The 27,831-nt window shown below is 43.9% G+C and overlaps 1 protein-coding gene across 1 annotated transcript in view; it reads left to right on the forward strand.

Annotated features, from left to right (window-relative positions):
- Positions 1-27,831, forward strand: part of LOC130282692 (transmembrane protein 132A-like) — a 311,553-nt gene that overhangs the window by 229,016 nt on the left and 54,706 nt on the right. Inside the window, exons 6-8 of the mRNA XM_056531203.1 lie at positions 4,428-4,614; positions 12,582-12,725; positions 12,833-13,014. Of these exons, the coding sequence (XP_056387178.1) occupies positions 4,428-4,614; positions 12,582-12,725; positions 12,833-13,014 (513 nt within the window). The remainder of the gene's footprint in view (positions 1-4,427; positions 4,615-12,581; positions 12,726-12,832; positions 13,015-27,831) is intronic.

Consider the following 27,831-nt stretch of genomic DNA (forward strand, 5'->3'; position numbering starts at 1 on the left):
TCTACCTCAGGAACAATTAACAGCTTTAAAACAGGGTTAGATACATTCCTGGAACAAAATAACATTAATGCTTATGCAGAATTATAAAACTACATCCCTTCCCCTTATCCCCTTACACCCTTCACTTCAATTCCCTGGTTGGACTTGATGGACGTATGTCTTTTTTCAACCATACTAACTATGTAACTATGTAACTTTATAGTGTTAAAGCAGCCTTAATTATCTTTATGTATTTAAAAGTTTCTATTATACCCCCTCTGTCTCCTCTTTCTTCCAAGCTATATATGTTAAGGACCTTTAGCATTCCCTGGTAAGTTTTATCCTGCAATCCATGTACTAGTTTAGTAGCTCTTCTTTGAACTCTCTCCAAAATATCTATATCCTTTTGGAGATACGGTCTCCAGTGCAATACTCCAAGTGAGGTCTCACCAGTGTTCTGTACAGCGGCATGAGCACTTCCCACTTTCTACTGCTAATACCTCTCCCTATAGCATTCTGCTAGTATTTCCTGCTGCTCTATCTTCAAATCTTCTGGAATAATGACCTAATTACCTAAATCAGTAAGATTAGTTTGACATGATCTCCCTGAAGTAAACCTGTGTTGTTTTTATGCAGTGTGCGTTACATATAAACTGACATATTATCGTTATTGTCATCGCTATTGTTATAGGTATTGTTTTTATTTCACTACTTTTAAAAAATTATAACTTTTTGTAAGAAAATTTGTATTTGTAAAATTGTCCTATTTTTACCCCTTTAACACTGTGTGTATGAGGGCTTATTTTTTTGTTGTGATCTAAAGTCTTTATTGGTACTATTTTTGTGTTGATTGGACTTTTTTTTTCGCAGTTAATTAATTTTTTTCTGGTATATGAAGTGAACAAAAATCAGCAATTCTGGATGTTGGTATTTTGTTATGTCTTCACCTTGTTTTTTTTTAATCATTTAGACATTTCCACATGCGACAATATCAAATATGTTTATTTATTTTTGTTTACATTATTTTATTTAACCACTTTAGGACAAAGCCCATTTTGGCCTTAAGGACCAAAGGGCGAAGGAATTTTAGTTTTTCCTTCTCCCCTTTCAATTTTGCACCTACAGACCCATATAAGGGCTTGTTAATTGCATCACCAATTGTACTTTACAATGACATCAATCATTTCACCACAAAATCTATGGCGAAACTAAAAAAAAAAAAAAAAAAATTATTTGTGGGGTGAAATTGAAAAAAAAAAAAACTAAACGCCATTTTGTAACTTTAGATGAACTGAAGATGCAAAAAAAAAAAAGAAAAAACAGGAGCGCATCCTAGTGCATTATATCTGACATAAAAGGTGTAATTTTATTAGGGCAGATTAGTTATGCTCACCGATGTAGGTTATGCTAAGAGCATAACATCTGTTGCAGCGTGTATCAGGAGCGGGTAGGCATCCCTGGAGACCCGATTTGCAAAGGATTTCGGCCGAGGTAGAGAGATGCAGGTGAGAGAATAAAAGAAAAATGTCTCCAGACTTATGTTCAGTGCCTTTTAATACCTGTCTGGATCTTTTATTGAATAAATCTACAATTTTAAGGGTAAAGGCGCCAAGTCTGGAGAAATTTTTCTTTTATTCTCTCGCCTGCATTTTGTAACTTTAGGGGGCTTCCCTTTCTACGCAGTGCACTTTTCGGAAAAAAAAAATCACACCTCATTTTTGTTCTATAGGTCCATACAGTTACAAAGATATCCAATTTATGTAAGTTTTATTTAATTTTACTACTTAAAAAAAAATTACGTCACGCCTCCGCCCCCGTGTGACGTCACGCTCTGTCCCTCAATGCAAGCCTACGGGAGAGGGCGTGATACCTATCACGCCCCCTCCCGTAGGCTTGCATTGAGGGCCGGAGCGTGATGTCACAAGGGGGCGGAGGCGTGACGTCACACGCCGTCGGCCCTGTGGTCGCCGTTAATCAGACCGGTAGCGAACATGCTCTGGGGACTGATTACAAACGGGGTGCCGCGTGCAAGATCACGGGGGGTCCCCAGCGGCGGGACTCCCGCGATCAGGCATCTTATCCCCTATCCTTTGGATAGGGGATTAGATGTCTAAGCACCGGAGTACCCCTTAAAAAATGTCCTCTTCTGACCACTATAACTTTTTCTTTTTCCCCATACCAGGCTATATGAGGGCAAATGTATTTTATCGGTACCATTATTGTTTTGATGGGACTTTTTGATCGCTTTTTATAAAATTTTTATGATATATAAAGTGATGAAAAATGCACAACCATCGACCGTGCAGTTTAACTAACCCTATATTTTAATAGTTCGGGCATTTATGCACGTAGCGGTACCACATATGATTCTTTATTTTTTAATTTCATTATTTTATTTAAAAAATGGGAAATGGCGTGATCCAAACTTTTGTTAGGGAAGGGGTTAATTCACTTTTATAAACTTTTTTTTTTTTTTTTTTTTTTACACGTTACACTTTTTTTTTTTGCCCACATAGGGGGCTATAGCATACAGTCTTATGATTGCATACACTGTTCAATGCCTCTGCATTGATCAGTGTTATCTGCTCTGCTGCTCTTGCCTGCCATGGCTGGCTAGAGCATCGGTCGGACAGCAAGGAGTCAAGTAAGGGCCCTCCCGCAGTCCACTCCTGCTGATCAAGACCCGCAATTTTGCTGGGCATGTCCTGATCAGCTCCGCTGAGCTAATCGGCACTTTAATCCCCACATTTAGTTGCCGCAATGAACTTTGATTGCGGCGTCTAATGGGTTAATGCCGGGCATTGGCCCGATCGTTGATGACTAACATTAACCGTGGGTCTTGGCTTCTCATAGCAACTGGGACCCACAGGGTATGAAGCGTGCTCAGCTCGTGAGCACACTTCAAACCACGCTAACGGGACAAGGACGTACAGGTACCCCCTCGTTCCTTAAGTACCAGGATGCAGGGCTTACCTGTACGCCCTTCGTCCTTTAAGGTGTTAAATGGTTAAAAGGGGGTGTTTTCAACTTTTATCATGGGAGGGGCTTTTTCACATTTATTAACTCATTTTTGTTTCACTATTTTTGGTCCCCAAAGGAGGGACTACTACATGCAATGTTTCGATTGCAAACACTGTTCAATACTATGCAATATCATCAGTGATTTTTTTTTATTTTTACCACTTTAGATGCTGTGATCAAAGTTGATTGAGGCATCTAAAGTTTTTAAAACGGTGGAAAACATTTTTTTTTTTTTTTGTAAATTACTTCTATTAAAAAATCTTTACCCTTCCAGTACTTTTTAGAAGCTGTATGCTACAGAGGAAATTTTTTCTTTTTGAATTTCTTTTTTGTCTTGTCCACAGTGCTCTCTGCTGACACCTTATGCCCGTATCAGGAACTGTCCAGAGCAGGAGAAAATCCCCATAGTAAACCTATGCTGCTCTGGACAGTACCTGATACGGGCATCAGGTGTCAGCAGAGAGCACTGTGGACAAGACATAAAAAAAATTCAAAAAGAAAATGATTTCCTCTGTAGCATACAGCTGCTTAAAGGATAACTGTCCGCTTACTTCCCCAGAACTAACCAGCGGTACTGGCTGGTAGTGCGGGGGACACTGATCAGTTTGATGCTTACTGTGCCCAGATCTGCCCCGCCGTTCGGCCGATATCTTCTATTTTCGGTATATGCTAATTAGGTGCTAACTTGCATCGGCCGGGCTACTGGCACTCTGACGTCAGTGTTTTTGGCCGCAGCGCCGCCCAGCTCATCAATATTCCTCTCCTCCCTCCGCCTCTCCCTCTTCTCCCCACTCTGTAATGAAGAGGGAGAGGCGGAGGGAGGGGAATAATATTGATGAGCTGGGCAGCGCTGCGGCCAAAAACGCTAAAGTGCCAGTTAGCCCGGACGGTGCAAGTTAGCACCTTATTAGCATATTCCGCAAATAGAAGATTACGGCTGAACGGCTGGGCGGATCAGGGTACTGTAAGCATCAAACTGATCAGCGTCCTCCACACTACCAGCCAGTACCGCTGGTTAGTGCGGGGGAAGTAAGCTGACAGTTTTCATTTAAATGTACTGAAAGGGTAAAGATTTTTTTAATAGAAGTAATTTACAAATCTGTTTAACTTTCTGGCACAAGTTCATTTAAAAAAAAAAAAAAAAAAGTTTTCCACCGGAGTACTCCTTTAACAATGTGAGTGGTAAATGCCTGGTATCTAGGAGTTTGCTGATGCCTAACATTAGAGGTAAGTCCCGGCTGCTGATAACTCACAGCATGTCAGCGTGCTTCATGCACCCCGACTAAGTACCTTTGTCGTCTTTAGGTTAAAGGTTTCAGAGTTTGCATATCATTTTGTTCCTTATTTATCCTCTATTTTAACTTTTATAGTATGTTTTTTTCCCTATTTCTAATCACTAGTGTCAACTGCATCTTTTTTTTTTTTAGGTTCCCTCCAGTTGTTGCTCTTTTGGATTTTCTTGTGAGCAATGTCTCTGTAGGCTTTGCTGTTTCACGAAGAATTACTTTCCAGCTGGAAGTTCCAGGTGGTGGTGCAGCCACAGCAGGTGTAAGAGGCAGTGCTGAAGTGCTTGTGTCTGATCATGACCTAAGAGCTATTATCCCACTTGTAAAGGTACAATTATGTTAATATTACATGCTCCAATGTATCTAGGTAAATATTTGTTTTAAAAAAAAATACATAGGGAGAGATTTATGAATGCATTCCTGCCACTTCTTTGGCTGTCATTTGGCGGATTTATTTTACACATTTACTATTTGCACTAGAATTTTCCGCCCTTTCAAAAATAATTAGCAAATGTTAAAAAAACGCAAATTCATACTACTTCTGCCTTCCCTTAGAAAGGTTGCATCCTACATCTCTTAGTTCTAAGATGATTTTTCATTTATGAAAACTTATGAAAGTCTGTGCGCCATTTTGATAAACTCGGCACACATAAGGCCAAAACACAGCAAAAAAACAAAAAAAAAGTATGTGGCTGCACACAGACACATATTAATAAGTCCACCCACAACCCCCCCCCCCCCCCCCCCCAAGTATCTGCGACAGTATTATGCAAATCTAACTATATAGCAAAAATGGACAACCTATCCAAGAATAGCTTCAGCCTTTTTAGGCTTCATGCACCCTGGAAGATAATGTGTTATATTCGAAAATTGCCTATTGTTATGTAACTACCAGGACATGATTCGTGCTGACAAACCTAGATAGAGCCATAATAATATCATTTAATACTTGCCAGTTTTAGCTATTTAGCAATGAGGGTGTAATTGCTAAAACTGACTAGTACCGGTATTTAAAAAAAATAATACAGGTTAACAGAAGTATTTCAGTAGTACTTACTGCATATGGCCAACTGCAGCAGCATTATATGTAACAAAGTGTCTTTTAGGTATACTATACTATTTTGGAAACTACACCCCTCAAGGAACGTAACAAGGGGTAAATTGAGTCAGTATACCCTACAGGTGATTGACAAACTTTCATTAAAGTCGAATGTGAAAATGAAAAATTAGATTTTTAAAACTAAAATGCTGATGTTACCCCAAACTTTTCATTTTCACAAGGAGTAATAGGAGAAAATGCCCCCCCAAAATTTGTAACCCCATTTCTCTTGAGTAAGGAAATACTTCATATGTGCATGTAAAGTGCTCTGTGGATGCACTAGAGGGCTCAGAAGGGTTTTTGGAGGGCATGTCGCATTTAGGAAGCCCCCATGATGTCGGAACAGTAAAAAAAAAAACATGGCATGCCATTTTGAAAATTACACCCCTCAAGGAAGGTAACAAGAGGTAAAGGGAGCCTTAACACCCCACAGGTGATTGACGAACTTTCCTCAAAATGGGACGTAAAAAAAAGGCATAATAGGAGAAAAAGCCCCCAAAAATTTGTACCCCCATTTCTTCTGAGTATGAAAATACCCCATATGTGGATGTAAAGTGCTCTGCAGGCGAACTACAATGCTCAGAAGGAAAGGAGCCTTTGAAGAGAGAATTTGGTTGGAATGGAAGTCGGGGGCCATGTGCGTTTACAAAGCCCCCATGGTGCCAGAACAGTGGACCGACCCCCCCCCCCCCCATGTGACCCCATTTTGGAAACTACACCCCTCACGGAATGTAATAAGGGGTACAATGAGCATTTACACCCCACTGGTGTTTGACAGATCTTTGGAACAGTGGGTTGTGCAAATGAAAAATTTTATTTTTCATTGAAACGGACCACTGTTCCAAAAATCTGTCAGACACCTGTGGGGTGTGAATGCTCACTACACCCCTTATTACATTACATGAGGGGAGTAGTTTCCAATATGGGGTCACATGTGGGGGGGTCCACTGTTCTGGCTTTGTTAACACACATGGCCTTCAATTCCAGCCTAATTCGCTCTCCAAAAGCCCAATGGCGCCCCTTCTCTTCTTAGCATTGTAGTTCGCCTGCAGAGCACTTTACATCCACATATGGGATTACAAATTTTGGGAGGCTTTTTTCCTATTACCCCTTGTGAACATGAAAAATTTAGGGTAACACCAGCATTTCAGGAGGGAAAAGAAAATGTTTTTATTTTCACATCCAACTTTAACGAAAATTCGTCAAACACCTTTGGGGTGTTAAGGCTCACTATACCCCTTGCTACATTCCATGAGGGGTCTAGTTTCCAAAATGGGGTCACGTGGGTATTTTTTCTTTTGTGTTTATGTCAGAACCGCTGTAACCACTAGCCACCCCTGTGCAAATCACCAATTTAGACCTCAAATGTACATGGCGCTCTCTCACTCCTTGAGCACTTTGCGTCCACATATGGGGTAGTTCCGTTCTCGGGAGGAATTGCGTTACAAATTTTTTCTCCTTTTAACTCTTGTGAAAATGAAAAGTATGGGTCTACTCCAGCATGTTAGTGTAAAAATTTTTATTTTTTACACTAACATGCTGGTGTAGCCCCTAACTTTTCCTTTTCATAAGGGGTAAAAGGAGAAAAATCCCCCCCCCCCCCAAAAAAAAAAATTTGTAATACAATTTCTCCTGAGTACGGAAATAACCCATATGTGACCCTAAACAGTTGCCTTGAAATACGACAGGGCTCTGAAGTGAGAGAGTGCCATGCGCATTTGAGGGCTAAATTAGGACTTTGCAATAGGGGATACCCGGATACAAGGATGGGGCTGGTCTCCACCAAAACCCTACGGCAGTGTTTCCCAAAGAGGGTGCCTCCAGCTGTTGCAAGTTTATGGCTGTCCGGCAATACTGGGAGTAGTTGTTTTGCAACAGCTGGAGGCACCGTTTAGGAAACACTGCCGTATGAGATGTTTTTCATTTTTATTGTGGGGGGGGACGTGTAATGGGGTGTATATGTAGTGTTTCACTTTTTATTATTTTTTAGTGTAGTGTTTTTAGGATACATTCACACAGGTGGGGGTTCACAGTGAGTTTTCCGCTGGAAGTTTGAACTGTGGCGGAAAATTTGCCGCAGCTCAAACTTGTAGAAAGAAACTCACTGTAAACCCGGCTGTTTGAATGTACCCTGTACATTCACATGGGAGGGGGGGCGCCCCAAACCTTCAGCTGTGGCAAAACTACAACTCCCAGAGTGCACTGACAGACCGTACATGCTGGGAGTTGTTGTTTTGCAACAGCTGGAGGCACACGGGTTGGAATCACTGAGTTAGGAAACAGACTCTAGCTCAGTGTTTCCCAACCAGCGTGCCTACAGCTGTTGCAAAACTTCAATTCCCAGCATGCCCAGACAGTCAGGGATGCTGAGCGTGTAGTTCTGTAATATCTGGCCCTTCAGATGTTGCAGAACTACAACTCCCAGCATGCCTGGACAGTCTGGGCATGCTAGGAGTTGTAGTTATGCAACAACTGGGGAAGAACAGTTTGGAGACCGCTAAGTAGTGGTCTCCAACTGTAGCCCTCCAGATGTTGCAAAACTACAACTCAAAGCATGCCCATACTGTCCAGACATGCTGGGAGTTGTTGTTCTGCAACATATGAAGGGCCAGATATTGCAGAACTACATGCCCAGCATCCCTGACTGTCTGGGCATGCTGGGAATTGTAGTTTTGCAACATCTGGAGGGTTACAGTTTGGAGACCACCATATAGTGGTCTCCAAACTGTGCCACTTCAAATGTTGAAAAACCACAACTCCCAGCATGCCCAGACAGTCAGTGCATGCTGAAAGTTGTAGTTTTGCAACATCTGGAGGACCACAGTTTAGAGACCACTACACACTCGGCCATGCTCCCTCCCTCGCCGCTCGCGTTACTCCCCCCCCCCCCCCCCGCTCTGCCCGGACTTCGATCGGTGGGCAGAGCGGGGGAAATTAACCTCTCCCACCCCCAACTGCCATTGGTGGTCGTACTGACCGACCAATGGTAGGGGATAGGAGGAGGTGGCAACACTGCCACCTCGCTCCTATCCTTTAGGATGGTCGGAGCAGTCTCTGACAGCTCCTATCATTCTTATTTTGCAGGCTATCAAGTCACCAGTGACCCGATTGGCCCGGATAGCCGCAAATCGCTGACATGGGGGTCTCAGGACCCCCCTAGGCATTGCCACGGAATGCCTGCTGATAGATATCAGCAGTCATCCCGGTCCGATCACCGCCCAGCGAGCGGTGGTGGTCAGAAATGCGCAGGGCGTACAGGTACACCCTCTGTCCTTAAGTCCTGGGATGCGGGGGCGTATCCATATGCCCTCTGTCCCCAACAGGCTAAAGGAGAAATGCGGCACAAAACGTTTAACTTTCCCTGTGACCGGGCTGAAAAATCTAAAAAAATTTACTCACCTTCCTACGTTCCCCCACTGCGCTGGTATCGGTGTGCCGTTCCTCTGTCACAGCTCGCCTCCCTGCTTCTTAGGCTTGGAACGTCACACTGCGGTCAGCGTATAGCCTAAGCTCCATTCATGTCTATGGGAGGGGGCGTGGTGGCTGTCACGCCCCCTCCCATAGACATGAATGCAGGGGGCGTTGAATTACGTCATTAGGGGGCGTGGAGTGACTGCACGTCTCCAGTCCCAGACACCCACGTTAGGTCGGGATCAGGACACCCGCATTAGGGAGGCAGTTCTTCTCGTCCAATAATGCAGGCAGTCTTAGCAGCCTGTAGTAATGGAGCACCAATAACATTGATCATTGTTGGGCTATAGCGCATTGATCAGTGTCTGTAATCAAACTATTGCATCTAATAGTCATTGCCTATGGCAATTCTTTCCAAACAGTGTGTCTCCAGTTGTTGGGGAGTTGTAGTTTTGCAACAGCTGGAGACACACTTTTGAACACTGCCCTGTGGGAACTAAAAATTTGTAAAAATTAGGGATGTCCCTATACCGATACTAGTATCTGTATCGGGGCCGATACTATCAATTTGCATGGTATCAGGGACTCGTTTAATGTCCCCGATACCATGTCCAATACATGCTGCTGCTCCGCTGCCCCGTTCTCCCATCCTCCCGTCCGCATCATAGTGTTCCATGGAGGAGCATTGGACACACACGTCACTCCACCTCCTCCCCTGTGCCCAGCGTAACGCTACGGAGGAAGCAGAGTGACGTATATGTCACATGCTCCTCCATAGGACACCATGATGCGGACGGGCAGCACCCGACAGAGGACAGCCGCAGGTGAGCTGTCTGCAAGGAAGGGGCTGCTACTAATGTCTGCAGAGGGGCCTGCTGCTGTTTAACCCTTTAAGGACTCAGCCCATTTTGGCCTTAAGGACTCAGACAATTTAATTTTTACGTTTTCATTTTTTCCTCCTCGCCTTCTAAAAATCATAACTCACAGACTAGTATGAGGGCTTGATTTTTGCGCGACCAGTTGTCCTTTGTAATGACATCACTTATTATATCATAAAATGTATGGCGCAACCAAAAAACACTATTTTTGGGGGGAAATTAAAACGAAAAACGCAATTTTGCTAATTTTGGAAGGTTTTGTTTTCACGCCGTACAATTTACGGTAAAAATGACGTGTGTTCTTTATTCTGAGGGTCAATACGATTAAAATGATACCCATTATTACGTACTTTTATATTATTGTTGCGCTTAAAAAAAATCACAAACTTTTTAACCAAATTAATACGTTTATAATCCCTTTATTTTGATGACCTCTAACTTTTTTATTTTTCCGTATAAGCGGCGGTATGGGGGCTCATTTTTTGCGCCATGATCTGTACTTTTTTTTTATACCACATTTGCATATAAAAAACTTTTAATTAATTTTTTATAATTTTTTTTTTTATAAAATGTATTAAAAAAGTAGGAATTTGGGACTTTTTTTTTTTTTTTTTTCGTTCACCGTACGGGATCATTAACATTTTATTTTATTTTACGCACACGGCGATACCAAATATGTCTATAAAAAAATTTTTTACGCTTTTTGGGGGTAAAATAGGAAAAACGGACGTTTAACTTTTTTATTGGGGGAGGGGATTTTTCACTTTTTTTTTACTTTTATATTTTTTTACATTTTTTTTTACACTTGAATAGTCCCCATAGGGGACTATTCATAGCAATACCATGATTGCTAATACTGATCTGTTCTATGTATAGGACATAGAACAGATCAGTGTTTTTGGTGATCTTCTGCTCTGGTCTGCTCGATCACAGACCAGAGCAGGAGACGCCGGGAGCCGGACGGAGGAAGGAGAGGGGATCTCCGTGCGGCGTTATGAATGATCGGATCCCCGCAGCAGCGCTGCGGGCAATCCGATCATTCATTCAAACCGCGCACTGCCGCAGATGCCGGGATCTGTATTGATCCCGGCACCTGAGGGGTTAATGGCGGACGCCCACGAGATCGCGGGCGTCGGCCTTTGCCGGCGGGTCCCTGGCTGCGCTCAGCAGCCGGGATCAGCCGCGCATGACACGGGCATCGCTCCGATGCCCGCTGTTATGCACAGGACGTAAATGTACGTCCTGGTGCGTTAAGTACCACCTCACCAGGACGTACATTTATGCCCTGCGTCCTTAAGGGGTTAAAGAGGGGGACCTGCTTTCTACGGGGGGGCGGGGGTTCACTGCTGCTGTCTAAACGGAGGGGGCCCTTCTGCTGTCTAAAGGGGGGAGCCCTGCTGCTGTCTAAAGGGGGGGGGGCTGCTGCTGTCTAAAGGGGGGCTGCGGTCTACAGGGGGGCTGCTACTAATGTCTACAAGGGGGGGCCTGCAGTCTACAGGGGAGCTGCTGTCTACAGGGGGTCTGCTGTCTACAGGGGGTCTGCTACTAAGGTCTGCTGGGTAGATGCTGCTAATGTCTGCAAGGGGATACTACCTACTATTATAGACAATCTTACAGCAGAGTCACCTGCACTAACTTGAATTTATAGGTAGATAGTACAGGTGCCGGTTTCTACCGCTGCTCACCATGTGTACATCGGTCTCACCACCAATTCAAATTCCCAGTTCAGCCCAGTGGAGAAGAGAGGAATCTTGGCTCATACTACAGCAGCCGCCTCCATTTTATACAACAAGGAACCACATATCAGCACGGTAAGCAGCGACAGAAACCGGGTCACCCTGGTGTCAGATTCTCTTTAAAATATAAGCACTCGTACTTGGTATTGGCAAATACTAGAATTAACCCCTTAAGGACTCAGCCCATTTGGGCCTTAACTTCCTTTAAACATCCCCCCACTAGAGGTCCCCATACCTCCTGGGACACTGATGAGTCCCACAGCAGCACGAGCGTGTCCAAGGGTCATGGACACGAGATGGCTGATTGACAAGGCTGCAGGAGGAACACAGCCTGCAGCAACATAGCTGTAACACGGAGGTTTACCAAACATGTGCCTCCATCTGTTGCAAAGGATGTCTGGGCATGCTGGGAGTTGTAGTTTTGCAAAAGCTGTAGGCACACAGCTGAAGGCAACACTGCAAAAATGAGTTATCCAAACACTGCACCTCCAACTATTCCATAACTGCAAGTCCCAGCATTACATGACTGGCAAAGGATGGTACACATGAATGACATAGGAAGATGTAAGTTATACAAATACCATATTGTGGTATAGTACAGGCAATCACCAATAGTCATTTTGTGTGTGTGTGTGTGTGTGTGTGTGTACGTACAGCATAAAACCAGGGAAAGGTTTACAGAGCAGGGCTGCCAGGATCCATCCCGAGTGAGTCTGCAGAGTGAAGTAGGGGAGGAGTCATCACAGTGCAGGCAAGAGAGGGACACACCACCTCCTTTTGACAAGATGGAAAAGACTGAGCAGTGTTAATATGCTATTTTTTTGTGAATTATGGGTGATAGAGACATAAAAATTACATGTACATGAACTATGCATGATCAGGATGAAATACTGAGTGACATATAACAGTTTTCTTTTTTTTTTGTGGGAACTGATAGGTTTAAGATTTTTAAATAGAAGTATTTTACAGATAGGTCTTACTTTCTGGCACCAATTAATAAAAACATTTTTTTTCCTCTTTAGCTCCCCTTTAATAGGTTATATACACTGCTACAGTATTTTATAAGCGCAGTCCTCAATTAACCTCAACAGATCATGATTTGAATGTTCAAAATGACTTTTGTAGATATGAATAGATGTAATTGTTAACACATTTTTCTTCTCTAACACAGTCTCATGAGATACTGAATACAGCTCCTCTGACTGGTATTTCTCAGAAAATTCCAGTTCGAGTCTTTGCCTTGGAGGCTGGTGGATCTGTTATGGATGTCACTAAAGAGGCTGGTTGTGAGACCCCAAATGCACAGATTATACAGGTTTGTGTATATCTATCTATACTGATTTCAGTGTGCTAATCCCTACACAGTAATACAAATATGTTTGTTTTGTTTTCAGCAAACTAACATTGTTTTTTTCCTTGTAGGTGTCAGATGGCTGTGACTTTTTATTTGTTGGTGGAAAGGAGACTCAAGGAGCTGTAGGTGTAAAAGTGGAATTTTGGCTAGAGCGTCTACGTTCTTCTCTTTCACTTTCTCTGTGGGTACCACTGCTTCCTCTGAGAGTAGAGGTGTCTGATACAAATTTGCAACGTTTACCAGGTTCAGGGTAAGTCCATAAAACAGAGTGGGGAAGCTAATCCCAACTGCCTGTGCCAAAAACTGGTTTACATCACTTGCATCACATTTTCAATGTGTTTAAACACTTTTTGGGCACACTTGCTTCATGTTCGATAAGGGGATATGGCGTAAAGAGAATGTGTTGCCAGAAAATGACCTATTGTTTAAATCAGGTTTTTATGTTAACCCCTTAAGGACCATGGACGTGTAGACACATCCAAGCGGGATGCACGTTCCCGCAATAGGACGCGGATACGCGTCCATTGATCTCATGGGTACTGCCCAGTGTACCCATGAGATCGCGGCAGGGACTCAGCTGTATCACACAGCCGGTACCCTGTAACACTGCTGGGACCGAAGTAAACTTCAGTCCCGGCAGTTTTAACCCTTACAGCTTCCGACTGCGGGCTGTAAGTGGTTTGACAGAGGGAGGGAACTCCCTCTGTCTCCCCTGCAACATGATCGCAGGGTGCTGCATTTGATCCCTGGTAGGCGGAGGCCTGCCGCACTGCTGGGAACGAAGTATACTTCGGTCCCTGCAGTTCAACCCTTACAGCCACAGTCGGAAGCGACCGTGAGCTGTAAGGAGTTTTACAGAGGGAGAAGGCTCCCTCTGTCTCTCTCCTGCAGCACCCTGCAACGATCACGGGGTTCTGCTAGTTACCGGTGCAGCCGGGGGGTCTGACAAAGACCCCCAGGTCTGCCCTAGTAACTGCCTGTCAGGACGTGCCAGAGGCACATCCTGATATGCTGCCTGCCAGTGTAAAACTGTCAGGCAGCATATAACTGCAATGCGTTGGAATACAAACAATACTAAGTATTCCAAAGCTTTAAAAAAGTGTAAACATTTTTTTGTATAAATAATAATAATAATAATAAAAAAGTGATAGAAATACAAACACATTTATTAAATAAAAAAAAAAAAAAGTGTAGTCGTATGGAGTTCATCCGCAACATATTACATGTTGCGGATGCCTGCCCGCCGGCGCAATAGTTAGCTCCCTGCTCCCGTGTGACCCCCTACCCTTATCAAATATTTATTTATTTTTTTTTTTTTTTTTTTACAAAGGCCCCATTCATACTACATTTCGGCAGTATGTTAGAGGTATCTGCCAGCATCACGTCAAAAATTGTGATGCCTACGTATACTGTAGCAGCCCCATTAATTTACGAATGAGACTGCTACAGTATACGTTGGCATCCCTTTTATGATTTTAACGGACACCTCAAACATACTGCAGAAATGCAGTATGAATAGTGACTGTCCGCCCCCACCCACAGTTTTTTTTTTTTGTTTTTTTTTAAACGCACGTCCAATTATAGATATATTCGCTGTGAGCGGATGCTTATTCCCACAACATGATGGACATATCCTTCAGGAACTTCAATTGTCACAGACAGCTATGCGTCACTGCTAGCCGACCAAGGACCGATCAGAGCAGTCCCTGATCCAGCTAATAAATATTTCATTCTGAGACAGAAATTTTGCGGTTTACATGGGGTCACTTGTAGGGGTGCGGTATCGTTCTGCCAGCTCTGATCCTTTTCAGGCATGGAATGGGGTCTATAATTCATATAATGATGTACTGAAAGCCAAAGGGGCCTCCTCTAGGGTCCTACCAGGCAGTCATGCAACCAGATATGGCCTAAAGGGGTACTACCCAGCCCAAGACAGCGTAATCAAATATGGGGCACATTTCCTCCATTTCAGAAGTGACGTACTGAAATTTTGTCCCACAAATAAACATTTGTGAAAAAAAGCTAATTTCTAGTTTTTTCCACTTACTTTGAAATAATTCTAGCCACACAATAAGGGCTCAATGTACTCACTACTACCCTAGGTGAATACTTTAGGGGGTGTAATTTAGAAAATGGGGTCACTTTTGGGGGTGCGGTAATGTTCTTATAGCTAGAATGCTTTGCAAGATGAATTGCGGCCTATAATTTGTATAATGATATCCTGAAAGCCATATGGCGCTCCTTTTGAGTCCCACCACGTGGCCATGCAACCAAATATGGTCAAAGCAGGGGTACTCCCTAACATGAGACAAGCAGCGTAATAAAATTTGAGGTTCATTTCAGAGGCAATTTTTTTATTAATTATCCCACAAATGATGCATATGTGAAAAAAAGCGATTTTAAATATTTTACATTGACTTATGCTAATACCATTAACACAAAAAGGCCTCAGTGAACGCACTACTAACCCAAGTGAATACCTTAGGGGGTGTAGTTTTTAAAAAGGGGTCACTTGTGGAGGTGCGATATGGATATACCAGCATCATTGCTTTGCAGGCATGTAGTGGGGCCTATAATCCATTCAGCCTAAAATGATGGCCTGTAAGTCAAATGGCGCTGCTCTCCTTCTGGGTCCCGCCACACAGCCAAGGAACCAAATATGGCTTAACGGTGGTATTTCTGAACACGGGACAAGCAGCTCTACACAATATAGGGTGCATTTCTTTCAATATCGGAAGCGATGTACAAAAAAATATGTCCCAAAAATAAAGCATTCGTGAAAAAAGGCAAATTTCGAATTTGTAACACTGACTTTGTAAGAATTCCTGCCAAAAAACTATGGTGTCCATAGTATCCACTAGTGAATACCTTGAGGGATCTAGTTTAAAATGGGGTTCCTATGTTCTACCACCTCTGAGTTTCTGCAGACCTTGCATAACACATAAAAAATAGATGTACTTTTAAAATTTCCAAAACTTCAAGTAAAATTGTTTGGCTTTTAACTCATTGAAAATGTTAATTTAAAAAAATTTATGCTGTCAAAATAAAGTAGAATAAGTTACATAAATTATTTGCTCAGTAAGTATAGATATATGCAACCTATTAGTGTTAAAATAGGAAAAAATCATGTTTTTATTTTTAAGTTTATGATTTTTTGCATTGTAAAAAAAAAAAGTACAAATGATTTCGGCTTACTTTAAAGGGGTACTCTGGTGGAATTTTTTTTTTAAATCAACTGATGCCAAAAAGTTACAGATTTCTAAATTACTTTTATATTTTTAAAGAATCTTAATCCTTCCAGTACTTATTAGCGGCTGTGTACTACAGAGAAAATTCTTTTCTTTTTCGATTCTTTTCTGTCTATCCACAGTGCTCTCGGCTGACACCTCTGTCCATTTTAGGAACTGTCCAGAGCAGCATATGTTTGCTATGGGAATTTTCTCTGGACAGTTCCTGACATGAACAGAGGTGTCAGCATAGAGCACTGTGTTCAGACAGAAAATAAATTCTAAAAGAAAATAATTACCTCTGTAGTATACAGCAGCTAATAAGTACTAGAAGGATTAAGGTTTTTTAATAGAAGTAATTTACAAATCTGTTTAACTTTCTGGTACCAGTTGTTTAAAAACAAAAAAAAAAACACACCAGAGTACCCCTTTAACTATGTACATGAAGTACAACAAAAAAAACAATGTCAGAACTATAGTGATTGGCAAAACGTTACCAGAGTTATTCTCTAATGAAGTCAGACATCCCTGATTTAAAAAAACATTGGTCCTTAAGGGGTTAAACATTTTTTTAACAATTTTTGGTGATGTTGTGTTTATTTATTTTTTTCAATAATTTTTCATTTTACTATCTATATTTTATAATAATCCTGAAATCTTGCAATTTCCATTTTGACAACTAGTGGTAAAACTAAACAGACTTCCTGTTGTGTAAAGATAATTTCCTTGTAATGGATCAAAAGCCAAAGATCAGCACCCCCCCCCCCCCCTTCCTTTAGAATGACCTCTGTAAAGGTCTTCAATTTATATCAGTGGAATAGGGCTCCTGCAGTTAAGCATATCACTAAATTATGTTATAAGCAGCCCTCTGTGCAAAAATGTAAAAACTATTATATGAAAATAGAAGCATATTAGAAAAAAAAACTTGTTTCAATATCCGCTTCTAATCAAGAAAAAAATATATCTAGATGACAGATTCATAGGTGTGGCTTTACTGAAAGATGGCATGGTTTAAAAGTAAGGCAATTGATAAAAGGTGCAAACCTAGGCATACGATAGTGGAAGCTAAAAATGGATGCTGCTGTATGCCATGTACAGCATAATCCATTTCCCATTGACTTACATTATTATTAATAAAAATAGGAAAACTCTGTCATGTTGCTGAGGTGCAGGGAATATCGAGATTGTGGGCATTCTAGCCTCCTGATAGAATCAGTGGTTACAATAATAAATCATCAGTTTTTTTTCTCTTGTTTTTACATGAGCTCCACCATAATTATTACGTAAAATATCCATATATTACGATAAGTGGAGCTCTGATTTCGGAGGTTTATCTCAAGAAGACTGGGAAACTGCCTTGTCATATACCCCGTTGGTTTTTATATCTGAAGCAGGTCTTTGGCGCAATTGTTTCTGCCAGGGTATACAAAACACTGCTGCATAGAATTGGCCTGAGATCAGACTCCTTGTGTCCCAGGTGCAGGTGTGCTGCTGGGACTGTCCCCTTCTTGTTTGGTTCTGGCAGGAGGTTCTAGCTATTTTCCACAGGAAATATGGTGTTCAACTGTCTTTGATGTCTAAATGTTATGTGCTGGGCCTTATTGGGTGTAGTAAGGAACCAGTATTGCTGCCCAATATTGCTTCCAAAGCAGATTAGGCTAAGTTTACACTCTGGAATTTCGGAGCAGAATTCTACTCAAAAATGTTGTTCCAGTGCAGCTTTGCAAGTTCTAGTCAGCAGCCTCCCATTGTTTTCAATTGGATTCTGTTGCACTGTTCATACTGTGAAATTCTGGACTTTAAACCAGGAAATCTGCATGGACTGCACTGCCGTCCGTAATGATGGTGCATGTCTGCACGGTTTTAGTACTGGTGGATTTCACTGGCTCCCCCTGCACAGTGTAAATGTAGCTTTAGACAGGTTAGTGTCAGTGTACAGTCTTTTGCCTCTTTCACTGCCACTTTTAAAAGCTTATGTGGTGGCCCATTACAGAAGTGGCCCTTCTGTACACTATTGGTCCTAGCAGGTGGACTCAGTCCCCTGGCACCCACACTCCTCAGGACTCTCATCACCCAGTCTATCATACAAAGAGTTAATGTATTATATTCTTGTTAATGTGCCTTTGAATGTTGTTACTACGCCTATGTAACCAGGGAAGGTGTTAGTGACCAGGTGACTTGTGGGTGACCTATAGGACCCCTCCAAATTGCTCCCATAAATAGCAGGGGGGAGCTAGCCTAGTTAGTTCTATGCATGCTGAGCTACAGTACAGTTAAGATCTGAGAGTGTCTGGTGTCCTGATGGAGACCAAGGCCTAATCACACAGCCACGCTTCCACCAACCGTGTGCCCCTTCAGGTGAAAATCAAAACCAGGTAAGCAACCACAGGGGAGAAGTCTAGTCAGTCATAGTCAAGTCTGTCAAGTCTAAAATCAGCGTGGGATTACATAATTCAGTCCAAGTCCACTAAAAGTCCCAGTGACCACTCAAATCTCCTAAAGTCACTGGTCATCTCCTTGGTCCTAACTGAGCTGTAAAGACTATAACATCTGTCTGCCTCAGTAAAACTGCCGTTGTTCTGTAACCTGGCATTGAAGTGATTATTTGCCCCGTGCCTGGCCCAGGAACCAGCGGCCATACCTCGGGTGGTGCAGAGGAACACAAGGTGTTCATGCCATCTGCCCCTAGGGTAATAATATCTGCCCTTCCATCACACCCTCTACCACACATGCTACAGACCTATTAAAGTTAATTGGTAACAAAAGTGGGTTGGTAGCAATTCAACTTTCACAGTGGATTGTGTACATGTGAACATAGCTTTAAGCTATATTCATACTATGGAATTTCGGAGCAGAATTCCACAGAAATTTTGTAAGGAAGTTATGGTGCAGCAGAGACTTGTTGTTTTTAATTGGATTCTGCTGCTCTGTTCATACTGAGAAATATGGACTTTGGATCAGAAAAGTCTGCACAGTCAATAATGATGGTGAATGGCTGCACGATTTTAGCACTGGTGGATTTCAGCAGCTCACAATGTAAATGTAACCTTAGACAGGATAGTTTAAGTGTACAGTCTTTCTTGCCTTTTTCAATGCCACTTTCAAAAGCTTAGAAATACCTCCCAAACTTGCTGCAGACCCAGTGAAGTCAAGGGGTAACAACAAATTGAAGTCAGTGTGTAGCAAGTCAGTTTTCACAGAGGGTTATGTACATGTGAGCATAGCCTTAGGTTACGTTCACATTATGGAATTTCCAAATAGAATTCCTCTCAGAAATTTTGTTTGAAATTTAAAACCAATGAAACAGAGACCACAAATACTTTTGGATTTGGCTGTCAGCAGATAATTGAAGATTTTCCTAGTATTATGATGGAAAATTTAGATTTTATAAAGACAGGAGGCGAGTATCAGATGCATATTCCTTCTTTATTTTGCCCAATAGCAGAAAGATATGCAAGGGTTAACACAAAAGAAAAAATGCTGGTATCTAGGTACCTAGCAACCATAGTGACTCCCCCATATGACCACCACCAATAGCAACCCAGGGAGTCCTATATAACCCAGCTGCAGCTCCTCCTCCTCCACTTTCTTTATGTCAGGCAGCCTCCTACTGGAACAGATCACCACTTCTCGAACACTTGAAGATCCCTCGGAACCAGGAACCGAACTAACAGCGTGGATCTCCAAACTATCTACCGGAACTTCGACCAACACCAACGTAGTGAATCCGACTGGAAACCGCAGTTTCGACTGGAAACAATGTTACTAACGAGTAACTCCAACTGTAGAATCATCATGCAAACATAAATTCTTCAATAGCCTGAAAAAGAGAAAAGAATACCATAGAATAGGGTAGGGTACAATGGGAGGGATGATACTCGCCTCCTGTCTTTATAAAATCTAAATTTTCCATCATAATACTAGGAAAATCTTCAATTTTATCACAGACAGGAGGCTCGTATCAGATGCATGGTCAAAGCACTGAGAATAAACAACTTAATAACATAATCACAACACTGACATAGATACATGTTGAGTAGGTCTAAAGTAGAATGTCCTAAAGACGTCCTCAGACAACCAATCGTCCGCCTTTAGAATTTCAGTAAGCGAACCTCCAGACTGAAAAGTCTTCGTCGCCATAGCACTCCTAGTGGAGTGGGCGAGAAAAACGGACACATCGATCCCCGCCAACGCCATCGTCTGTTTCACCCAATGTGCTAACGTAGGAGACGAAACAGGCAAGTGCGGCGAACAAAACGAAATCAGAAGTTGCGAATCGCGCACTGCACGAAACGTTACGGTCCAATTCTCATAAGACCGGAGGCAACGCACCACACACAACTTTGGGTGGGATGGAAAAGATGGATAAAAAAACCGAACGGAGATTGGTCTTCGTCCGACGGCACACAGAAAACCGAACTCCATCTGGGACAAATTGTCTCCGAGACACGTCTAAGGCGCGCACATCGGATATATCTTTTATCGAAACAAGACATAGCAACATGGTCAGTTTGAAGGAGAGGTGTTTCAATGATAGTTTATCATTGTCGTCCCACCCCTCGAACATCCGTACAACGAGAGAAACGTCCCAAGTAGTCTGATAACGAGAGGAAGGCGGTCTCCTAAACCGAATCCCCCTCATGAGGCGACAAATAACGGGATGCTGTCCGATCAGCAATCCATCCACCAAGGAATGGTGTGCAGAAATGGCCGACCTATACACATTGATTGTGCGATAGGCCTCACCCATTTCAAAGGAGTCAGATAAAAAATGTATGACCTCAGCTAGAGAGGCGCAAACGGGATCCAAATGCCGTCGTGCGCACCAACGTAGCCAAAGTCCCCAGGCAGATCGATAAGCTGATCTGGTACCTAGTGCCCATGCCTCGTTAATGAGGTTGCTAGCCGTTTGCGAAATATGTCCCCCAAGTGACGACCCAAAATCAGCCACGCCAGCAGTGGCAACTGATGGAGAAGAATCAAAGGGTGCGATTCTCCTTTCGGACCCCTCAACAACGAAGGGAGACTCGGACAGAGTCTCGGTACGTCCATGGCCAAACCCAGAATCTGTGGAAACCACGATTGGGTCGGCCACCAAGGGGTGATCAACACCAAAGTCGCCTTCTGATTCTCCGTCTGCCAAAGTACTCTTGGGATCATCGCAAATGGCGGAAAGGCATAAAGTATGTCATGAGGCGAATGCTGAAGAAACGCGTCCGTAGCTGCGGCCTCCGGGTCCTGACGCCAACTGAAAAACATCTCCAATTGGCGATTGAGCCGAGAGGCAAACAAATCCACGGCCAACGGCCCCCACAACGACTGTATCGACTGGAACACATCCGGATCCAGTCCGGTCCAGTCGCTGGAGTCCCTGAGGTATCTGGAATTCCAATCCGCAATGGAGTTGGAAATCCCTGGTAGGTACTCCGCCTTCAACACAATGTTCCGTTGAAGACAGAAGTCCCAGAACTCCGCCGCCAAATCCGTGAGGATTTTCGACTTTGTTCCGCCCAGCCGATTGATATACTGCACCGCCGCTACGTTGTCCATACGCAACAGAATGCAACAATCGGACCTGTGGGCTGCAAAACTCCGGAGAGTGAATGTTCCCGCTAGGAGTTCCAAATAGTTGATATGCAACTGCGTCTCAGTCCTTGACCACTTGCCTCCCGTGGAGGATGTCCCGCAACGAGCGCCCCAGCCGGAGAGACTGGCGTCCGACTACATCACTAGGTCCGGTTTGGAATTGAAAATGGTCTTTCCATTCCAAACCTGGACGTGTTGAAGCCACCAAAGGAGTTCCTCCCTGGCTTCCAGAGACAGCGGAACCTCGTCCGAGTAAGACAGGCCCCCTTGCAAATGTCTGATCTTCAGACGTTGCAGCGCCCGCTAATGCAATGGCGCCGGAAAAATCGCCTGGACGGATGCCGACAGTAATCCGACGATCCGTGCGATGGCTTTCAAGGACACCACCGTTCTGTGGAGGAGATTCCGAATTTCTTTGCGTGTCGTGGCCAACTTCTTGACCGGAAGACTCAGTGGCGGACTGAGTATCCACCAGAAAGCCCAAAAACTCCATGCTCCTCGCCGGTGACAACACCGACTTCTTCCCGTTGATCAAAAAACCCAACTCCATAAGAAGCAATATCGTCCACTGGACATGTCGCCTGGCCAGCACGCTTGTAGGAGCCATGATCAAAATGTCGTTGAGGTAGACGATTAACCGAACACCTCGGTCTCAGCAGCTTGGTGAAACACCACGGAGCCGAGGAGAGGCCGAACGGGTGACATGTGAACTCCCATTTGCGACCTTCCCAACAAAACTGCAGGTACCGACTGCACGAGGGATGGATCGGCACAGTAAGGTACGCATCCTTCAGATCTACCTTTGCTAGCCAATCGCCCGGTTGCAGCAGATCCCTGAGAAGGTGTATACCTTCCATCTTGAAATGGCGGTAAACAACGCACTCGTTGAGAGAGCGCAAGTTTATCACGGGCCGGTGTCCGCCGTCTTTCTTTTTGACCAAGAAGACGTTGCTGACAAAACCCGGGGTGTTCCAAGGCACCTCTCTGATGGCACGCTTTTGGTTTAGCTCCATCAATTCCGCACGGACCAGATCCCTGTCCGCGTACGTAAATTGAATGGCCAATGGGTCTGTACAGGATTGTATGTGAATTCTATGCAGTAACCCGACACCACCTGTAGCACCCACTGGTCCAAAGTGATCCGGGACCAAGCATGGGAAAAATACATTAAACGGCCCCCTACCGGTATGTCCGGTAGTAGCGGGGTAGAAAATCTCACCTGCGCCTCTGGCCCTGGGAAAACCACGTGCTGAACCTCGAGCTCTCCATGGACGACCTCTGGTCGGGAAAAACGGGGTGACCGGCTGTGCAGGTGGAGCGGGTGTATAGTGCTGTCTGTCTGGCATGAAATGGACAGCTCCCCTATTATAGGGTCGGTAATACGAACCGCGGCTGGAAGGGCGACCCCTACCCTTTCCAGCCCTGTTGAAAACCTTCCCTTGAGAGGACTTTTTAAGAGAGGACTGGGCCTTGTCGAGGCTGGAGAACAGCCCGACAAACTTATTTATGTTTTTAATAAATGAGTCGCCAAAAAGCAGGCCTTCTGCACTCGGACCCGGATCGTCAGAGGCCAAGTGGGTCAACTGAGGGTCCAAGCGCATCAAGATAGATCTGCGGTGTTCCGCCGACATGGCCGTGTTGGCGTTGCCGAGCAGACAGATTGCCCGACTTGAGGAGATACCTGACCAGGATGGGGCCCAGATCGGGCGTCTTCGCAACGCTATTGCCAATAGATGGCATCGGGCATTCTGCCCTCAATTTGCTGCGGTTGGTGCGATCCAGCGATCTGCGTAACCAAGTTTCGATGTACTTAGACACTTGGGGAGAAGGTGTCCACTCCCCGGATCTAGGATGAGTAATGTTATCCGGATTAAAAAAGGGGACACCCAATGAGTCTACCGGGGTCCCGGAAGATTCCGCCTTGGGAACAGGGGCAGAGGAAGGGCCCGCCTCCTCCTCTAGGCTCTCCCCATCCTCACTCCAATCCGTGCCCTGATGTTCTGACGTCAAGTCAGATTTGTCCTCTGATTCCTCCACAAAAGTTAACTCATTTAGAAATACGAGAAGCCCGACCACTGATGTAATCCCCGTGGACTGGGGGTCTGACGTCCGCAACATCATTTTCCTCAGGCGGCACTGAGGTCTTAAGGTGTCTACCACAGTCTCCTTCAGCTGACAAGTCAGTGGGACGGGTAATTACGTCTAGACAATGTCGTCTTTTCCAGCTAGACTTACCGGGTCTTAAAAGGCTGGACGCCTGAGCCGAAACATGGGGCACAAAAGGCGGAACTGAAATCACCGCCGACTCCTCCTGGCGAGGTGCAGCCAGCGCCAGGGAAACAGAGCGGGATATATTAGCATTGACTGCTGACATAGCAGATGCAATGGCCGAGTGCATTGATTTTGTTAACTGATGTAGCAAGTCAGAGGAAGGGACCTCCGCCTCCAAACTGGGGGGTGATGCCCCATCCAGAGGAGTAGGCACATTATGCATAGACATAGCGACAGCAATTTAGAGTATAGTCTAGAACACGGGGCTGTAAAGACAAAAAGGGGGGGGGGGCAACAGGACCTTGTTAATTGGTGTACTTGTGAATTGGTGATTAGACAGAAATGATGCAGAGATGTATTTTACTATATAATCCTGTATTTTACTTACTATATATATATAATCCTGTATTTTGCAAAGACAGGTACTGTAATGTAAGCTCCGCGGAAGCAGTGGAGATATGTAGAAACTCTGGACAGAAGCCGGAGTTCTACAGCAGATATATATTAAGGCGCCCGCGCCCTCAGCGAGACGTGCGCTTGCCGAGAAGCACACGACCCGGAGAGCCGCACCAGCGAGAGCGCCGCCGTGAACAGAGACTCCCCCCACTGCAGCCGATGCGGGTAACCAAACCCGTCCTGCACTGCAGCCAGAGAGGGAGTACGTCCCTACCCCCTCCACTCCCCTGCCCTCGCGAGAGCAGCGCGTCACTAAACACGCCCATACCAGAGCGTGCGAGACGCACGCACCAGATCTCACGAGGACAGCGGCGAGGAAGAAGTGCTGACGTCAGGGGAAATGGCGGTGGGCCAATACTGAAGGTAATACTTGGGGGGGGGGGGGGGGGGTGGTAGTGAAACGGTCGGGACAGGAAGCACAAAGCAGAAGAGCCCGGTGTCTACAGTATCGACACCAGGCAGAGACAAAATAGAATGAAAGATAGACATATACAAAAATAGAAAAGCTGTGGAAACAGGAATGAAAAATCCCCACGTATGAAATTCGATAGGTATAGATGTAGGTTTAGACGTATGGAGGACCGCAAGAAGCGGTCCTTAGATACTTAGACACAATAACTAAACACAATGGAATACTTATCTGATATGCACACTGCTACTGAGCAGAAAGAGGAGGAGGAGGAGCTGCAGCTGGGTTATGTAGGACTCCCTGGGTTGCTATTGGTGGTGGTCATATGGGGGAGTCACTATGGTTGCTAGGTACCTAGATACCAGCATTTTTTCTTTTGTGTTGTTAACCCTTGCATTTCTTTCTGCTATTGGGCAAAATAAAGAAGGAATATGCATCTGATACGAGCCTCCTGTCTGTGATAAAATTAGTGACTTTGGTTAGGGCCGTTTGTGTGTTGTGTTGGTAGCAGAAGCCAGATTAAGGGCCTGTTCACACAGCAGAATTTCCACAATTCTTCAAAAATTACGTTCTGCAAAGCTTACTGAAGGGGATTGCAGCAGAATTTCTGTGAACTCAGAACACAGAATTCCGCCAAAATTTAAGCCCCATGGAGTGCAATGGGATTCCACCACAGAATTCTGCATAATGTAAGACTGGTCTTCCAGCGGAAATTCTGCTGTCTGAATGGGACTGTGGAATCCCATTAAATTAATAGGCAGTAAATTGCAACAGAATTTCTTACAGAATTCTTATGCGGAATTCGGCACGGAAAATGAACATACCCTAAGGTGATCCAGGAGTGAGTTCTCTGAAAGATAGTGTAATAAACCAGGCGTTCCAGGAGTTTGGTGATGAAGGGGAGATTAGAGATGGGTTGCTAGTTAGCTGCACAGGATGGGTCCAGAGATTTGATTTTTTTTTCACTAATTAAGTTATGACAGAATGTTTACATGCAGAGGAAGAGTATAGAAATTCACTGGTAATATTGGGAGAGAGAGGCTGGACTAGGTTTGACGTGATGTGACAAAAAATCAGCAATTTTGGACTTTATTTATTTATTTTCTTTATGTTTTACGCCATTCACTGTACTGGATCGTTAACATTATATTTTAAGAGTTTGGACATTTATGCCCCTGGAGATACCAAATATGGTTATTTTATTTTTTTACACTTTTTTTATTTCGTAAAATGGGAAAAGCAGAATTAAATTTTATTGAGGGAAGGGCTTATTCACACTTAAAGAGAATTTCTCCTCCTCTTTCTAATTTTTTTAATTAATATTCATGACAGTAGTGATCACCGTATCTGAAGGGTTAATTGCTGATGTCCGCCATTACCAGTGGGTCCCTGGCTGCTGATAGCAGTTAGGACCTGTCGTGCATGAAGCAAGCACAGCTCCTGTACTCACTACCAGCACAGGACATAAATGTATGTTCTGGTGTGTTAACACCTTAATGACACAGTTCGAAAATGTATGCCCTACTGCCGCTTCTGTTCAATGAAGCGCGCTCAGGAGCTGAACGCATGTCATAGTAAGATGGTCCAAGTGGTTAATGCCGGACATCACCCTTCACGGTGATGTACAGCATTAACTCCTTAGATGCCGCAATAATTTGCTAAGTGGCTTCTATGATAGCATCTGGTACCGGCCGTGCATGATGAGAGCGCATTTCCGGCACTCTCTTCATGTATAAGACATAAATGTACATCCTGGTGCACAAAGTATCAGGACATACGTTTACATCCAATGAAATCTTGCCGTTTTCAGTCTCTACTTATAATAAAGTGACACTTTTTATTCTGTAAATATAGCTTTCCCCATCCTAACAGCCAGGATTACAATGACATGGGACACTTATGTGTAGATAACACAGGTTCAAACCGATGACGACAGGTGATTTAAAAGCTAACTTTTTCCCCAATCTCGGCCTAGTAACCTCCATACAGGTCACAGCGCACATCTATAAATCCCTTTCAAAGAAGTCAATAAATATGGTTTCCTATAGTTCATGCAGCTGCTGTAAAACATATCTTTAAATGTTTTTAAGAAGCAAAAAATGTATTTCTAAAGTAAATATATTTTCCCTTAGTCTTAACAGCAGCACAAATTGGGGTATTAATGCCCCTGTAGACAATTAGGACAGGTGGAACTTTTATTAATTAAAATAAAAATAAGTGGTAATTAACCCTAATTATGGACCTTTAAGAGCATCCCCTACACATCAAATTTACTTTAGCAATTAACGATTCCCTTGAGTTGAAACTAGCAGCACAAATGGGGATTTGGCAAAAAGATAACCTATAAGGGGAAGGTCTTCAGATGTACGGAGTTTAGAACAGACCTGCCAAAGGCAGTGCGTTCAGGCCCATCAAATCAAGCCTATAGTGGCTTATAAATGTGGAGTGAGAACTCCAAGAAGCCGCGGCACAAATGTGTTCCAAAGGCACCAGGCTTCTTTCAGCCATGGAGGTAGCTTCTCTGATGGTTTCTTTAATCCATCTACTTAAAGGAGTACTTTAGTGAAATAAAACGTCTCCCCTATCCAAAGTATAGGGGATAAGTTTTAGATGGCGGGGGGGGGGGGGGGGTCCGACCACTGGTGTGCTGACCCCCATATGAAGCAGCGGCCAACACGCCCCCTCCATGTATTCCATAGAGGGCATTTCGGCCCGGCTTCCTGAGGGGGTCAGCACGCCCCCAATCCTGCGGACTGCCGGGGCACCATGCAGGAGATCACCCACAATCTAAATCAGACCACCCACAAGCTAAAACTTATCTTGTATCCTTTGGATAGAGGATATGTTTTATTTCACTGGAGTACTCCTTTAACATCGGCTTGGAAGCTCTGAGACCTCTGTTCTTCCCAGCGTAAAGAATAAAAAGATTCTCTGCTTTCCTAAAGTTAGATCTTTCCAGGTAGATCCTTATGCATCTGGCAACATTTAAAGTCTGTAAGACTTGTTCTTCTTCCAATGATGGGTAGGATAGGATACAGGAAGGAAAATTACCTGATTCATATTTGTAAAAGAAGACCCTTTAGAAATAAATGTAGAAAGGAACCATAATAGAACTCTA

Source organism: Hyla sarda, chromosome 7 (genome assembly GCF_029499605.1).
Source record: "Hyla sarda isolate aHylSar1 chromosome 7, aHylSar1.hap1, whole genome shotgun sequence".
NCBI lineage: Eukaryota > Metazoa > Chordata > Amphibia > Anura > Hylidae > Hyla > Hyla sarda.